Below are 15,350 nucleotides of genomic sequence, written 5' to 3' on the forward strand. Positions count from 1 at the left end.
TTAAGCCGAAATAGCCCCGGGCCCAAGATTTTGACAGGACCGCAGATCAAAATATCGTGGATTCCCAAACAAATATGGAGTTGCTGGAGTTAGTCGTTTGATATGAGAAACAAAATTTGTGCGAGTAAAATTGAATGACTTTGTTAGTGTTACAGAAATATGAATTGTCAGATTCTTTGCCCTTTGACGCGATTTTTTACCAAATATTGGGTATTCAACTGCGCACGATCGCCCACAAGACTGCTTCACAGCCACTCAAGTTACATAAATACGCGTAATGTAGGCAGCCATCTTTCGTCAGGAAGAGTTAGTCTTGATCAGAGATGTGTCAAGTGCAACTTACGAAGGTTTTTTGGTAGTTTGGCTAGGTCCTCACAGGTAAGAAAATGAAGAGGAAATAGAAAATTTGATAATTGCATTTTCCATAAATTGGTTTAAGCCTTATTCTCGGGTTCAGGTTGAATGTAAGCTTATTAAATTTTTGATCTGTTTTGACCATGAATTGTCTTCCATATCGATCTTCTAAACATTTGAAATAAAAACTATTTATTTTGCCCCTTTAAACAGGATGAATTTTCAACGAAGTATGTACATTCTCCCTCCATTTATCAAATTTTACTCCTGAAAAGAGATGATGTACGGCAGGGTAAGTAAGTTGTCATTTGTTGAAGTTGATTTGAATTTAGATGGATAATCATTAGGTATGGATATACAAAGCTTTAGGGTGTTGTTGTAGCTGACAATGATTGGCTCCGTGGGGATAGTGAGATTGCTGTAAATGAGAAAAACTAAATAGTTATAAATTTGTATAGAAATATTTATTTATACTCTTTGTTGCTTCAAAACCAGTTTTAAGTATGTTTATGCTTGGAACTGGAGATGTTGTTTTGATATAAATTGTGAAATTACACATTCTAGTTGTTACCAGATTCTTTTCAACAAGCCTTATGAGGAAACATGGCCAAGGAGATAAAAATCAACAAGGTAAAAAGGTTAATGGCATTATGTTTGTTGGTTCGCCAAACATACTTGATCACTTTGCTGTGATTACTATTAGCTTGCTATTGCAGCAATGAACTGAGTCTATATCTGTACACCTTCATGTATGTATTATGAATCCTACATGTATATCTTGTTGGGTTTGTTTTTTAATCCATGATGGTGCCACACTGGGGCATAAACCTATGTATTAACAACCCTTTACACTAAATTTTAAAAAATTATATCATATTTTATGAGGTTGTGGGTAGTACATTGTGTAAAGTTGGTGAAATGAAAATGAAGTGTGATTGTTTGTGAGGCGTGAGTAGTACATTGTGTAAAGTTGGTGAAATAAAAATGAAGTGTGATTGTTTGTGAGGCGTGAGTATTCCAGTGGTCAGTGCGCTGGACTCTGGGTCAGATGGCCCAGGTTCAAGTCCTGGCTGGGGCTTGACATTGTGTCCTTAAGCAAGACGCTTCACTCACATTGCTTCGTCTTCTCAGATAGGACGTAAAGCCGGAGGTCCCGTCTCCTGCACTTATCAATTAGTTAATTTCGGCAGGGGACGTTAATGAACCCACATCACGAGATTACTGTGATGTGGTCTGGCTTGTTTATTGGGAATGGGGGGAGGGGGCATCTGTAAAATTTCTCCTTTATTAATTGTAAACTGCCACCCGCAGTCTGGAAAAGTCCCCCGCACAGTGTTGTAAAGCACATTAGAGCATTTACATGGAAATGCTCTATAGAAATCGATCTATATTATATATTATTATTATTTGTCTCATAATGTGATCAGTCTGATGTGGATCTTATTGTTGTGATTACACACTGCCAGTCCTCTCCAAATGATGAGTTTTATTGGTTATATCTCTCTTCATGAAGTGTCTTATGATAATCTTGGCTATGATTTATAATCATTATAATATTATCAATAGAGGGGAAACTCTGGAATCACCTGTGAAGTCCAAGAATCTTGAAAATACCCAATCTTAATTAGGGGTTAGTTGGTGTATATGTTGTAGTTCAATTTTATCCTTGGTTCAAATTTTATTTTCCTTTGTTTCAAACTCATTATCATACATTACATGACCGAGTACAAAGGAAAACAAAATTTGAACCAAGTATAAAATTGAACTACAACATATATAATATTGATTATAGTTCACCACTAAATTTTCTGCGGTTCTTATTGATTTAAATCGATCACGTGACGCGATAGTGTTCATCCGTGGAGAGACACTATCAGCCCATAGTGCCCGCCCGCGGAAAATACTCGGATGGATAGTGCCCGTCCGCGGAAAATACCTGGATTGATAGTACTTATCCGTGAAAAGTTTTGAATAGTTTGACAGCTGCGAAGTTAGGCAGATCGGAAAAACAGTGACTTTTCAATTCTGATGGGTATAATGTATGATTTAGCCAACGTACGGTTGCGAATTATTGACATTTGTGACAAGCTGTAGGCACGGAAGAAAATTAAGTGGTGAACAATAAAAACAATGGAGTGTTTATGTCTCGGAACTATCGGTCTGATAGTTGCCCCTTGGAAATTTGATGTTCTTAAAACTAGCATATTTGTTTTAAGAACATCAAATTACCGTGGGGCAACTATCAGCCGATAGTTCCTCAACAGAAACACTCTATTGTTTAAATAACTGTACAGTTTTGTGGAAGGCATATGTTCACCCCTTTTATTTAGAATAGTTAGTTCTTGACTACAGTCCTCTTTGTTTTCCTATTTGGCAATTAGTAGCTTAGAGAAACTCCTGCAATGTGCTCAGGGTCATGAAACCCTTTAATTAATTCTTTTGTTAAACATAGGTGATTCTCAAAATCCTGATGAAGAGCCAGGGAAGGATGGAGGATGGGTGACCATCCTTCCTTGGGTTATGCTTGCAGTATTCTACCTCCTAGCTGCAGGATCAGATCCCACACCAGAAACCACATGGACAACATTTTACAGAGAAATGCTCTCTACAGGCGAGGTAATAGCATCTGTTGCCAAGCTGCTGTCTGTTACTTTATTTCTCTTACTGAGTTCAAGGCCTTTACTTGGAAAACCTTGGCTGGTAATCCCACAGTCAACATCCCAAGTGATCTTGTAGACTTTATGTATGAAGTAATCTGATTATAAAGTATGACGTTTCGAGCATTAGCCCTTCGTCGGAGCGAATAGAGGAATTGTGGGTTGTGTGTGCTTTTAAAGGCAGAAAATGGAGCTACGTTATTGGTGGGAACATGGCAACGAGAAAAACATTTCTCATTGCCATGTTCCCACCAATAACATAGCTCCATTTTCTGTCTTTAAAAGCACACACAACCCACAATTCCTCTATTTGCTCCGATGAAGGGCTAACGCTCGAAACGTCAGCTTTTGTAATCGTTACGGTGGCCAATTTACCATTTCAACTTTGTTGATATATCCAAATTATTTCGTTACTCCCACCGACGCAGCCCCAAACAGTTTCTTTCGAAACTATCAGCCTTTACATGATTATAAAGAATGCTTTATATTTTAGACAGGAGGATTTAAATAAATAAGTATGTAGTATGCAATTATTATAGAATAGTAGATTAGGTTTAACTTAAACCAAGTAAACATTTTAATCACCACATACATGGTCTTACAATATAATTGATGATTACCACCCTTGATTATTTTTAGGTGTGTTATTTGGGATATACAGTACATGAATGCATACTGGAGATGTTCTTTGTCTGTGTTGGTTTGTTATTAATGTTAAATTATATGAGTTTTCTTCATTTCCAGGTTGAGCACCTAGAAGTACCTTCAAGTCAGGACAAAGTTTATGTCTTCCTACACAGAGGTGCAGTAGTAGGAGGAAAGGAGGTATTCTATACTGTTGTGTGCTGATTTATGAGTGAGGATGGGGACCTGACATGTCCAGCAGTAGAGTACTGCAGGTTGCAACTCACCTGGGATTTGTGTTAGCTTTATCTACTTAATATCTAACTGTATGGAAGGCATTTGGAGACACAAGAGGAAATCCTACTGGAGTAGATCTCTGTAAGAGATCACTTGGTGTGCTCTGCTCTCAAAGCAAGTTGCTTAAACTTATAATATTAATTGCTGTGATTCTAGTATAAAGGTGAAACAGTTCTGAACTGTATGACGAAACGCTAACCTTATTGTTGAGGCAACTTGTTCCCTCTAGGTTTGGTAGTTACATGTACATGTCATATAGTGTATCGTGCCCTTAAAGCTTTCATCTATTTTGCCCAAGCTGCTCTTTTTATCCAACCTGCTGTAATTTATAATTATACAGCTCTATTTAACCATCCTTCTCTAAGCTGTCTTTCGTTTCTCTTTCCTTGGCCTTCAATCCTTGAACCTATTATACTGGCGTCTTTTCTTCTTGTTCCCTTTAGCATGCAGTCCGAGAGCCGTCAGCAATCACCTCAATAAATTGCTCAAAACATCTTCCATTTCAATATTTTAGCCTAATAGTGTAAAACACAATTCAACTTTTACTTCTATTGACAGATTTATTTATCATGAACTAACCCTCAAATCCACATCATTCTATAAATTTCTGGTTTGGATAATGAGCAATGCATGTTTTTCCTAGGTATTGACTCATGGACCACATTTTGTGTTCAGCATTGCAAGTTTGGACAGCTTTGAAAAGAAGATGGCTTCTGCTCAAGCTGATCTACACATAGCATCTCATGATTTTGTTCCTGTAAGATACAGAACAACAAATGAATTGCTGTAAGCAAGTCTTTTTTTCAGTTTTCACTCATTTCCATATTTTTTTCCCTAAAAAATCATTCAAAACCAATGAGGTTGTTAAGCAGTTGTAGTCTCTCTACAGATCAGATTATTTACAAGAAATTCCAAATTCTTGGACCTGTGATCAAACTCAACAATTACTACCTAGTTTAACATTTAAGAATTCTTGGAATTTTGGGAGATATTTCAGGATTTCAATTAAATCTTGAAGTTTGTTTATTCTAAGGGACATTGACAGAGTTTCTAAGCATTAAATCCCAATATAACTACCATGTGAATGTTCCATGGTTTTTTTTTTTTTTTGGGGGGGGGGAGTGGTAATGAGCCAGGATCAGATTTAATCAGGTGTTGAAGAACGTAGTCCAAAGAAGTCTCGGATTGTTGAGTATGCAGATCTTATTTGACATTAAATTGTGGGTGTTTCTCACTACAGATTCACAGCCTTGAGTGCTGCTCTAAGTATTGCTGTTTTGGGGTTGGTATGGTATTGGCTCTTTGGAAGAGGAACAAAAGGAGGAAACAAATCAGGTGGAATTATGGGAATGAATCCATTTGTAAGTTACAAAATCAAAACAATTACAGAGCTCTGTGATTGAGTGTCATAACACCTAATAAACCAAACTTATCATAATGGCTAAATAAATAAGAATAAAGAAGATATTAAAGGCTTATAAAAACTTTAAATGCAACCTGCTTGTACTTCAGGAAACATGTGTCACCAAGTCACATAATATTGGTTTTAGTTTTGCACTGAGTGGTTGAGAGGGCCTGTCAAAAAAAATTTGTCATGTAAAACCTTTTATAAAATGAGTGGCACATTAGTTATTTTTATAGGAAAGGACAAGTTGGTTATAGAGAGATACAACACAATCCTTAGTCATCCAATCAGAGCATCTCTTTTCTAACTTGACAGAGTAAAACTTGTAATCCACAGGCTAACTACATCAAAGCTAAGCCAACAGTGGTCATGCCAGGAAGTGGAAAGGGAATAAGGTAATAAATCATGATTATTTGGAAGCTATTCTTGGAGATTATGTAAATTGACAATTTAAAGTTTTTAAGACTCTATGGCAAAAACTTTGCCTTACTAATTTTATTTGTTATCTGTTTTTTTTCACTTCTTTTTGTGCTACATCTCATCTTAACATTACCTCTAAGCTTCAAAGATGTTGCTGGAATGGAAGAGGCAAAATGCGAAGTGATGGAATTTGTAGACTATCTGAAGTTGCCTGCAAGATATTCAGAGCTTGGAGCAAAAATTCCCAAGGTTTGAACTGTTTGACATCTCATACATCTAGTAATTAAAATACCTGTTGTTGATGCTGTTATTTGTTGTGTCCATCATGTAGCTTTAAATTTATATATTTCCATAATAAATTGATTTTCTTTTTACCAGCCTTATTCAAAATTTCTTTTTGAGCTCACCAACTGCTAGCTCATCACATCTGAGCAAACAAAAGTATGGGTCTTCTTTTGTTTACTTTACTTTACTTTTTTACTATGCCTGGAGGGAAGAGTCTGGAACTCAAGGCACTGACTGTGCTTCAGCAGGGAAAGGATGTATGTGACAATTCTTGTCATTTTCAACTTTGAAATGCAGTTTCTTTTACAGTAAAAATTGTCCTTTGCATTACTAGTTAGCACATATTTTAAACAATAATTATTAGGTATCTATTTAGTTCTGGTATTCAAATCTGTCTACATTTTACCCTCTGAACTTATGCCCATGTTAATTTACTTTTTTAAATTCATTTGTTTAATTGTTTTATTTTCACGTTTTAAGGGAGCTCTCCTAGTTGGTCCTCCTGGTACAGGAAAGACTCTACTGGCCAAAGCAGTGGCCACAGAAGCAGATGTACCCTTCCTTACTATGGCTGGGTCAGATTTTGTTGAAGTTTTTGGTGGTGTGGGCTCAGCAAGAGTCAGGGATTTATTTGGTCGAGCCAGGAAACTTGCTCCTTGTATTCTTTACATTGATGAAGTTGATGCCATTGGAAGATCACGTTCATCAAAGTGAGTTGGCTAGTTTATTTGGAAGGAGTTACACAAAATTCTAGTTGATATAATTCAAGATTGTGTCATTTCTCTCTCATACTGAGACTTTCTTTCTGTCAGTATTTAATGACAGCTCAAAATATTTGCTGTAATTCAATTTTTTTTTAATTGGTTAAAAATATTTCTGATAAGCATGATTTTCATTTGCGTTTATGTTGCATAAAATTTTATCATTGTGATTCTGGACAAAGGAAAAATGCAGTTATACTGCAATGAAATTTTAAGCTGAGGGAAAATCTTAACTTATGCAAATTAAATTGCCATTTTGTAGTTCTATGGGAGGACACAGTGAACAGGAAAGCACCTTAAACCAGCTTCTTGTTGAAATGGATGGTGAGACTAGCTTATTGCCAGCATTAACTAACAGATGTTTCAATAACAGCCGGTTTGCCGCCTTAAACACCCTTTATCGCTGTCTTTTTAGCGCATGCGTACAGGCTCTCGTGTTTGGGTTTCACCTTGCGGCGTAGCCGTGTATTATACATGACTTGTACCATCGGCAGTCGCCTAGGGAAAAATATATTGAAACCGCTGACTTCTCTTAACTACTCTGCATATCTCGATCTTTATTTTCTGGAGAACATAAAGCTGTGTAACTAGCAAAGACCTGTGATTTTACCTTAAATTTTAAAAACTGCTGCTCTCTTCATTCGTTGTGCATGTCCACAAGAAGGTCGAGGTAACGGGAAGTAATGAGTTTTAACACCGAAGAAACCAACTAATACTTTCCAATTTCTTTATCACTTTTGACATAGTGGATAAATCTATTAAAAGCTCCGCCAACGTAGAAATTGTGCGTATCTCTGCAAAGATTTCTTTAGATTTTGCCGCTTGAGAGAATTTGTTTTACCGTCTTTGTGAAATGGACAGTTTTTGATCTTATTGTCAAATTTTTTTCTTTTTTCGTGTAAGGTATGAACACAATGGAAGGTGTCGTAATGCTGGCTTCTACTAACAGACACGACATTTTAGACCAGGTAAAAATGCTGTCACCAGAACTGATCACTTCAGATAATCTACAAACTTCAGTGTTAAACCCTACGCGCTCTTGAAATTAGTCAGAGCAAGTTTGATCGGTAGATGCGAGGGAATTTGTGAGCCCCACGGGTGGTGAGCATGGAAACATACTGAAATACAAGAAAAGGATATATTTACTACCTCAATAGTTGGAGAGCCTTCAACCATAGTTAATCGAGGGGACTGGTTATGAAAGCCGGCGAACTTCAAAGGGATAGCTTATTGTTTTGGTTTTTCGAGTTCAACCTAGCGTGACCGTGCATCACATAGATTCAAGATGGCGTCTCACATGTGAGCGTTTGTACTGATGACTGCACGTTTTACGTCTGTAATATTACTATTCCTTCTTAAATACTGCTTGTATGTATCTATAAATGAAGAAAGAATGCCCGGAGATAACTGCTCTGTTTTTGGTTGCGGCTCGTCCCGCAAAACGAAAGGAATCGGCATCTGGAAACTTCCTGCCCCTCGCAATGCTGAATACAAGAAATGGCGAGAACTTTGGCTAAACGAATTGACCAAAACACGCGTTGTAGACAAAGATTTCAAGCGCCAGATCGACAATGATGGTGTCTTTACGTGCGAAAACCATTTTAGGCCCGAGGATATTGAGATTTGTAAGTATTAAATACAATCTTATAAGTTTAACTACACGCGATCCTAGACATAATCTGCGCGGTGCTTAGGTGCATAGCTTATCAATTAACTTGAGCTTTGATAAACTTCAAACGTTATATTCTGATTCTGTTTGTTTGTGATTGTTTCTACTCTAGTTCAATCTGAAAAGATGCAGAAAAAGAAACCGAAGTTTGGTGCCTTGCCAACAGTAAACATGCCGAAGCGTAGCTTCACAACACCAGTAAATGTGCGTCCACCTCGAAGCGCAGTCAACGAAATCCCAGAAGTGGCCCCTAAAAAATGCTACAGTGACTTTAAAGATCTAGTAAAACGAGTGAAATCTTTGAAAATTCTAAGTGAGTGGATCTTAGAGGCAGCAATCGATCGAATTGTATTGACAAAGAAGAGTTCTCTGCTTGTGTTACCAAAGATTCAGCTCACCATCGATGATAGTCTTGGTTTTTCTGTGTCTGTGTTTGGATGGTTTCTGCCAGATGATCATGCGATTCATCTTGAAACCTTGCGATCCGTTATGAACATCACAGTCTCTGAACTTATCAAGAGAATTGATGTTCTCTTGATTTGCCCTGGAGTGAGACCATTTGAACTGTCATCCGATATCGTACACCACATTATACCGAAGTCAGTGGATCCGTTATTCAGAGATGATTCTGAGATATTCCCACAGCTGGAATATTGGAGAACACGGGACTGTGAAGTTTTGGTGGAGCATGGTGAGCAGTGCTGTGTTTGCTACAAATACTCTCACAAGTCAGAGGTGGATCAGAAAGCAAAGCAAAGAAAGCTTGCAAAGCCTGCTCATTTGTTTGCTCCAGTCTCTCACACAACACCAGAGAGAATAAAGCTAACCCTAAAAACACAGAGGCTTAAGTGTGCAGAACTAGAACGAAAGCTTGAAGAAATGAAATCAGAGATAGAAAAGTCAAGTGTAGAAGTAGACAACCAGTTAAGCAATGACATTACAAGTGTATTGGGGACATCCAATGAAAATATCACTCCATTCATGGATCTGTTCTGGCAGCAGCAAAAGAAATTGATGACAAAGAGTAAAACTGGTGTCCGATACCATCCTATGATCATTCGATACTGCTTGTCACTTGCTACCAAGTCCCCAGCATGCTATGAAGAGCTCAGGAAAAGTAACATCCTTGTACTGCCGAGCCAACGCACATTGAAGGACTATAGAAATTGTATACGACCCAAAGCTGGCATTCAAGAGGAAGTACTTGAGGAGTTGAATGTTCTTACAAACAGCTACTTCGATGTGCAACGATACATTGTGCTCCTTTTTGACGAAATGAAAATTTTGTCAAATCTGGTATTTGACAAAGTATCTGGGGAACTAACTGGTTTCCTTGACCTGGGAGATCCTGATATAAACTTTGGAACACTTGAAAAAGCTGACAAGATTGCAAGCCATGCTATGGTCTTTTATATCAGAGGTCTCTGTACTGAGTTGAAGTTCAGCTTAGCCTATTTTGCCACCGATGGGATTACATCTTATCAGCTTATGCCATTGTTTTGGCAAGCAGTATGTGTGCTTGAGTTAGCTTGTAATCTTTGGGTGATTGCAAGTACATCAGATGGAGCGTCACCCAACCGAGCATTGTACAGAATGCACAAAGCTCTTGATGGTAATGCTGGAACTGATGTGTGCTATCGCACTGTGAACCTCTATGCACCCGACAGGTTCATATATTTTTGTTCTGATGCTCCCCATCTCATTAAGACTACAAGAAATTGTGTCTACAGCTCTGGTCATGGTACATGTACTCGGTAAGTCGATATATTTGAAACTATTATTGTAGAGATATAATTTCACAGAATAAAATTTGCACTTTCAATGCATCCATGTTAGAAATTGTATGATTTATTCATATAATTGACAACAGAGTCAAACATTTCCCTTGCTTTTAGTAAGAGGTGAAATAATATAGTCAAGCTAGAATTATTGGTATTTTGACTAGATAACATTAGCTAACATGGTTACTATGGTTACAAACAATAAGATTTTTACGTAAGGAGGGGGGTTGTGATTGGGAACTCCCTTGAAAACTTGGGTGGATTTACATTTCCTTAGTTATTCAAAACAACATTACATTTACAGAATTCATATAATGATTTAGGTGTAAACTACGATAAGGAAGTAGTTTGATTTAGTGATTGATAGTAATAACCAATGTCTTATTCTGTAGGTACATGTGGAATGATGGCCACTATATCCTCTGGCAGCATTTTATCCAGCTGTTTCATCAAGACCTTGACAATGGCCTAAAGCTGCTTCCTCGGTTAACTTATGACCATATTAAGCTCAGTGCTTACTCTACAATGAGAGTCAACCTTGCTGTCCAGATCCTCAGTGCTTCAGTGGCAAATGTTCTTAAGTCATTTGGTCCTCCCGACACCATCGCCACATCTAAATTGTGCGAAATGATGGACAACTTCTTTGATTGTCTGAATGTTCGCAACCAACATGAGCATGTGCGTAAAAGAAAGCCATTTCTCAAGCCATATTCATCAGTGAATGATCAATGGTTTGCCTGGTTAACCAATGATTTCCTTGGTTATTTGAGAAATTGGAGAGAGAGTGTGGCCAATCGTCCTGGTGAGTACACCAACAATGCAAGGAGCAAGATGTTTCTCTCTTGGCAAACCTACGAAGGCTTGAAAATGACAGTTCATTCAGTTGTAGAGGCTACAAAGTTTCTACTTAATGAAGGGATGGAATATGTGCTCACTGAGCGCTTTTGCCAAGATCCCCTTGAGGAGTATTTTGGGAACCAGAGGAAGCTTGGTAGGAGAAGTGACAACCCAGATATGCGTCAATTTGGTTACAACAATAACACCATCAGAGTGCAACGCGCTGTCGCCTGTCAGTCTGGTAATACCCGAGGCAGGAAAGACAAAAACAAGGCATGGGTTAATGTCTCAGATGACCCTGTCCCAAAAAGGAAGAAAACTAAATAATGCTGACATTGCTGATTATTATAACCTGTGTATCTCCAAATGAGTGTGTATCTAACTTAAAACATAGCTTAAAACTTAGGAAAATATAAAAAGTATCAATTTCTTGTTTTGTATCATAGGGTTATTCATAAATATATAGTGAGTGATCTTGTAATTTTAAAATAATACATTAGAGTGAGCATACTTATTCTGTGAGGATTTTGGATTAATAGTTATCTTAGAGACTAATCCCTTGTTTTGATTATCCCCTAAAAATATTTTCTTTCATTGTTCAAGTGTGCTCACTCTATCAGGTTTTTTGTAAATTTGTAAATAGCATTATATCATAACACTGTTTTATTTGGTGTTTCATAAATCAATAGGATTAATTGTTCCCATTTATTGTTGGGAAAGGTTTCTTACTTATCTGTAAACAGTCTGATATATTCCATATCATTTTCATATCAATGTATTCAACTCACAAACATCATTGGTTTTAACAATTGTGCTTTAATAATTTAATATAAGTTTTAATAATATAATACATAAGGACTGACTTTCAAACATTTGCCTCCTTTGTATTTCTACTTGAATATTTGTAGCATAATTCCTGAAATACATATTCTAGGCACAGCGTCAGTCAAACTTATTATGATATTTTTTAAATAAAACAGGAACATTAAATTTACAGAAAAGTCTATTTGTTTTGGGAATTTAAAGAATATTACAGTAATTAGTCTGTTGATGACCTATTGATGTCCTTGCGAAGAGCTTTTGATTTCAGTTGTTTCAATCTAATTTTGTGTTTTTGAATAACGTCCTTCACAAATGAAAAAGAACGAACTCTAACATACAAACTAATAATATTGTGGAGAACATCTTTGGCAACATGGCTACTAATCTCAACTTCAGAGTCGGCCAACATGGCAGAGTGAGATGCGACAACAGTTACATCATGCATTGATCTTGAAATAATATTAGCTAAAGGAATGTTTTTCAGACTGGTTTTACGTGTAGCTTCCCTGAAATAGTGTTCAGTTCTTTCAAAAACAGACTGAGCATTTCTTGTGATCTTCCACAGTCCACCTCGATTCAATGTTGTAGTCAATCTCTGATCTTCACCAATAGGATTGTCCCATTTCCCAGCCATTATCAGTGAGATTGCGTGGTCATTTTCTAGTGTTTTACTTGCTTGTTTGTGCTTGTTATGAAGCTTATGTAGTACATAACCTCCAATATACTGTAACCCTGACTTCTCTTTATCAGATAATTTCGTCAATGGTTCACATGTGTGAGTTTCTGCTTTTTCTTTGCTATGTGTTAAAAGGCAGTCGGCCACTTTTGAACAAAGTAATGTAGCAGAGTTTCTTGATAATCCTACAAAATGGCTCGAAGCATGCAAGACTATGCTAGCGTAAAAGGCTGCATAAAACCTCTCTGCATTTCCAGACTTTGCCAATTGAATATAAAGCCCCTGAATTTCAGAAAATTTAGGTGTTGAAGATTGTAGAGTGTTGCAGTTGTAGGACCATATCTCGTCTCTGTTTACCTTTGGATAAATTTTGCTGTCTCTAAGTTTCACTTTAGCATTGCCAACGATGCTTGCATACGTTTCCACAGTTAATAGATCTCGATTTTCTGGTTTGTCTGTCTCAGTTTCTTCTGTTTCTTCTGTTTTATCTTTGTGTTTAACAGTGATGTGACGTTTCAGTCCGCTCTTACTCTTGCATTTCTTTGGACAATGAGGGCAAGTGACGCTCAGTGGGTGAACCTGCAAAACCAAATTCACGATCAACATCACACACTACTTAGGTTCATAAATCATCTTTAAATCAACAGCTGATAAAATAACGTTTAGGCGAGAAATGGTTTATAAATAGAGCCCGAAATAAGAGTGATTGATCGAAAGCATGATGTCGAAAGCTAGTCTGTTCGACCTTCATGTTCAATCTTCCTTTTTGACGTTTTTAGGCTATATTTTAACTATTAAAACAGATTCTATAGCTTACATCAGCAGCTGCTTCTCTGAAGTGCTCATCAAGGTCTTCTTCTTCTTCTAAAACTCCTAAAATTGCCTCTAAATCGTCTCCAAAGAAGAACATGTCATCACACGCGTCCGCCATGTTGTTTTTAGATGCACGGTCAATGTCACGTGACGTTGCATCTCAACCTCAAAACCCAAACAATAGGCCGGTCCTTTGAAGTTCGCCGGCTTTCATAACCAGTCCCCTCGATTAACTATGCTTCAACAGGTGACAAGTTTAGGGGAAAGCCGAGCCCTATTGCAACGATGTGGAAAACTTCTGAAGAAGCGCGACAGGCATAAAACACGGAGTTGAAGACTAGCTTTTGTCTGCCAGAATTTTCGCTTGATGAAATTTATATATTTACTTTTTCTCTTTTTTTTTGCTCTTTTGAGGCTCTCCTGAGGCCTGGACGATTTGATCGACTCATCGCCATCGACCTTCCAACTCTAATTGAACGGCAGGCAATATTTGAAGTTCACCTCAAGAAACTGTCCCTAAAGATGCCTGTCAAGGCGTTCTCTAAAACTCTGGCAGAACTCACTCCCGGCAACAGTGGTGAGGTTTTCTTTGAACTAATTATTATTTTTTTTTAAGTAAGTTCAGTCAGAAACTCAGGTTTCGAAAGGTTATCTTAATCACAAAAATCTCTTTAAAAAATTACAGAGAAAAATTACCATTTTGTTACTCTGTTCTTGTAAGGGAGAAAGGCTAAACAATACCCTTCTGACCTCACAAACCCACCTAGCGCGTGCATAAACCACCTGGTGGAAATCGTTCTCATGCTTCTCCGGTAGATACGCCCCTTGCCCCACCTCCTCTTGATGGATTGCGTCAGCCATGTGCGGGTTTGCTACTGAACAATCAGAAATTCTGACTACACTCAGACAATGGAATGAGCTAGTCAATCTTGTAGAACACGCATCTTGGTACAATCATAACATGTGTACAGTGAAACGAAGAGTTCTACGAAAAGAACCTGTGCTACCCCAAATACGACAAACCACTAAAAAACCACCCTTTAGAAGTGGGCAAAAAATATGTGGAAACGTATTGCTCATCTAATGCAGCAGCAAAATACTTCAAGGAAAGGGTAAACTAACCTGGTTACACTACTTATCACAAAGATAAAATCAATGATTGTAATGGTATTTTACAGGGAGTTGGAAAACGAAAATTACAACAAATACAAACAAAGAAAGAGGTCAAACATAAGACAGACCGACCTAGAATGACCAAATTTTCCTGCGAAACGGTTAATAAATAATCAAAAATTTCGATGTGGCCACGCGAACCTCTTTAACGTGCCATCAGAATTCTAATTTTTGACTATTTCGTTCTCATGTCACTCAAACGTCATAAATTACATTTCCTACCAGCTACTAATCTCTCATAAATTCTTTCTCCTAATAGGTGCGGACATTGCCAACATTTGCAACGAGGCTGCTCTGCATGCAGCTCGTATGAAAGATAAAACGGTTGATAAGAGAAACTTTGAATATGCTGTAGAAAGGGTCATTGCTGGTAAAGTAAAGTTCATGCCCTAAAGCTTAGACTAGCTAATTTCGCTCGATGACACGGCGGCCAAGTTATATTTCCTAAAATAAAAGAGAGTTAGAGATCAGATCAGTTGTGAACTGAGGGGTGAAGGTAATCCTGGTTTGCTCAGGTTTTGTTTCACTTTTCTATTTCATTGGCTCAGAACACCGGCTCGGGCCGCCCTCTCTACCAATTAGATGCAAAACTGAAACCCGTTGCGACGCGCCCGCCCGTGCCTCCCGCGCTTTAGTCAGTTAACTTGTTTTTACCTTAAGCTAAAAACGGTTGGTAAATATCGTGTCAAAACTCGTTTTTGTCTAAGCGGATGAACCTATTGTCAACACAGCTCTCCTCAATCGCTCAACCATCCCCTGCGCTATACGGAGTGATT

General features: G+C 37.7%; 3 protein-coding genes across 3 annotated transcripts in view; 2 read left to right on the forward strand and 1 right to left on the reverse strand.

Moving 5' to 3' along the window:
- Window positions 1-49: 49 nt before the first annotated feature.
- Window positions 50-15,350, forward strand: part of LOC111332608 (mitochondrial inner membrane m-AAA protease component paraplegin) — a 19,340-nt gene continuing 4,039 nt past the window's right edge. Inside the window, exons 1-14 of the mRNA XM_088755596.1 lie at window positions 50-378; window positions 568-646; window positions 919-984; window positions 2,807-2,970; window positions 3,756-3,836; window positions 4,576-4,718; window positions 5,173-5,293; window positions 5,674-5,732; window positions 5,898-6,006; window positions 6,523-6,752; window positions 7,066-7,127; window positions 7,707-7,771; window positions 13,816-13,978; window positions 14,834-14,944. Coding sequence (XP_088611722.1) covers window positions 160-378; window positions 568-646; window positions 919-984; window positions 2,807-2,970; window positions 3,756-3,836; window positions 4,576-4,718; window positions 5,173-5,293; window positions 5,674-5,732; window positions 5,898-6,006; window positions 6,523-6,752; window positions 7,066-7,127; window positions 7,707-7,771; window positions 13,816-13,978; window positions 14,834-14,944 — 1,672 coding nt within the window. The 5' untranslated portion in view covers window positions 50-159. The remainder of the gene's footprint in view (window positions 379-567; window positions 647-918; window positions 985-2,806; window positions 2,971-3,755; window positions 3,837-4,575; window positions 4,719-5,172; window positions 5,294-5,673; window positions 5,733-5,897; window positions 6,007-6,522; window positions 6,753-7,065; window positions 7,128-7,706; window positions 7,772-13,815; window positions 13,979-14,833; window positions 14,945-15,350) is intronic.
- On the forward strand, window positions 7,976-12,030 carry LOC148735037 (uncharacterized). Its single transcript, XM_088755595.1, has 3 exons — window positions 7,976-8,428; window positions 8,585-10,226; window positions 10,646-12,030. The coding sequence occupies exons 1-3, from the start codon at window positions 8,119-8,121 to the stop codon at window positions 11,415-11,417; spliced, it is 2,724 nt and encodes a 907-aa protein (XP_088611721.1). The 5' UTR covers window positions 7,976-8,118; the 3' UTR covers window positions 11,418-12,030.
- Window positions 11,887-13,562, reverse strand: LOC148735038 (uncharacterized). Its single transcript, XM_088755598.1, has 2 exons — window positions 13,406-13,562; window positions 11,887-13,167 (listed from the first exon to the last, which is right to left on the reverse strand). The coding sequence occupies exons 1-2, from the start codon at window positions 13,517-13,519 to the stop codon at window positions 12,130-12,132; spliced, it is 1,152 nt and encodes a 383-aa protein (XP_088611724.1). The 5' UTR covers window positions 13,520-13,562; the 3' UTR covers window positions 11,887-12,129.

Source organism: Stylophora pistillata, chromosome 3 (assembly GCF_964205215.1).
Source record: "Stylophora pistillata chromosome 3, jaStyPist1.2, whole genome shotgun sequence".
In the NCBI taxonomy this organism is placed as follows: domain Eukaryota; kingdom Metazoa; phylum Cnidaria; class Anthozoa; order Scleractinia; family Pocilloporidae; genus Stylophora; species Stylophora pistillata.

Excerpts from the sequence above, each read along its gene's own strand:
- LOC148735037 (XM_088755595.1), top strand. The coding sequence starts at position 8,119 with ATGACTGCACGTTTTACGTCTGTAATATTACTATTCCTTCTTAAATAC. Across the intron at positions 8,429-8,584 it reads GCCCGAGGATATTGAGATTT|TTCAATCTGAAAAGATGCAG; the intron begins GTAAGTATTAAA and ends TTTCTACTCTAG. Across the intron at positions 10,227-10,645 it reads GGTCATGGTACATGTACTCG|GTACATGTGGAATGATGGCC; the intron begins GTAAGTCGATAT and ends CTTATTCTGTAG.
- LOC148735038 (XM_088755598.1), bottom strand. The coding sequence starts at position 13,519 with ATGGCGGACGCGTGTGATGACATGTTCTTCTTTGGAGACGATTTAGAG. Across the intron at positions 13,168-13,405 it reads TCAGAGAAGCAGCTGCTGAT|GTTCACCCACTGAGCGTCAC; the intron begins GTAAGCTATAGA and ends TTGGTTTTGCAG.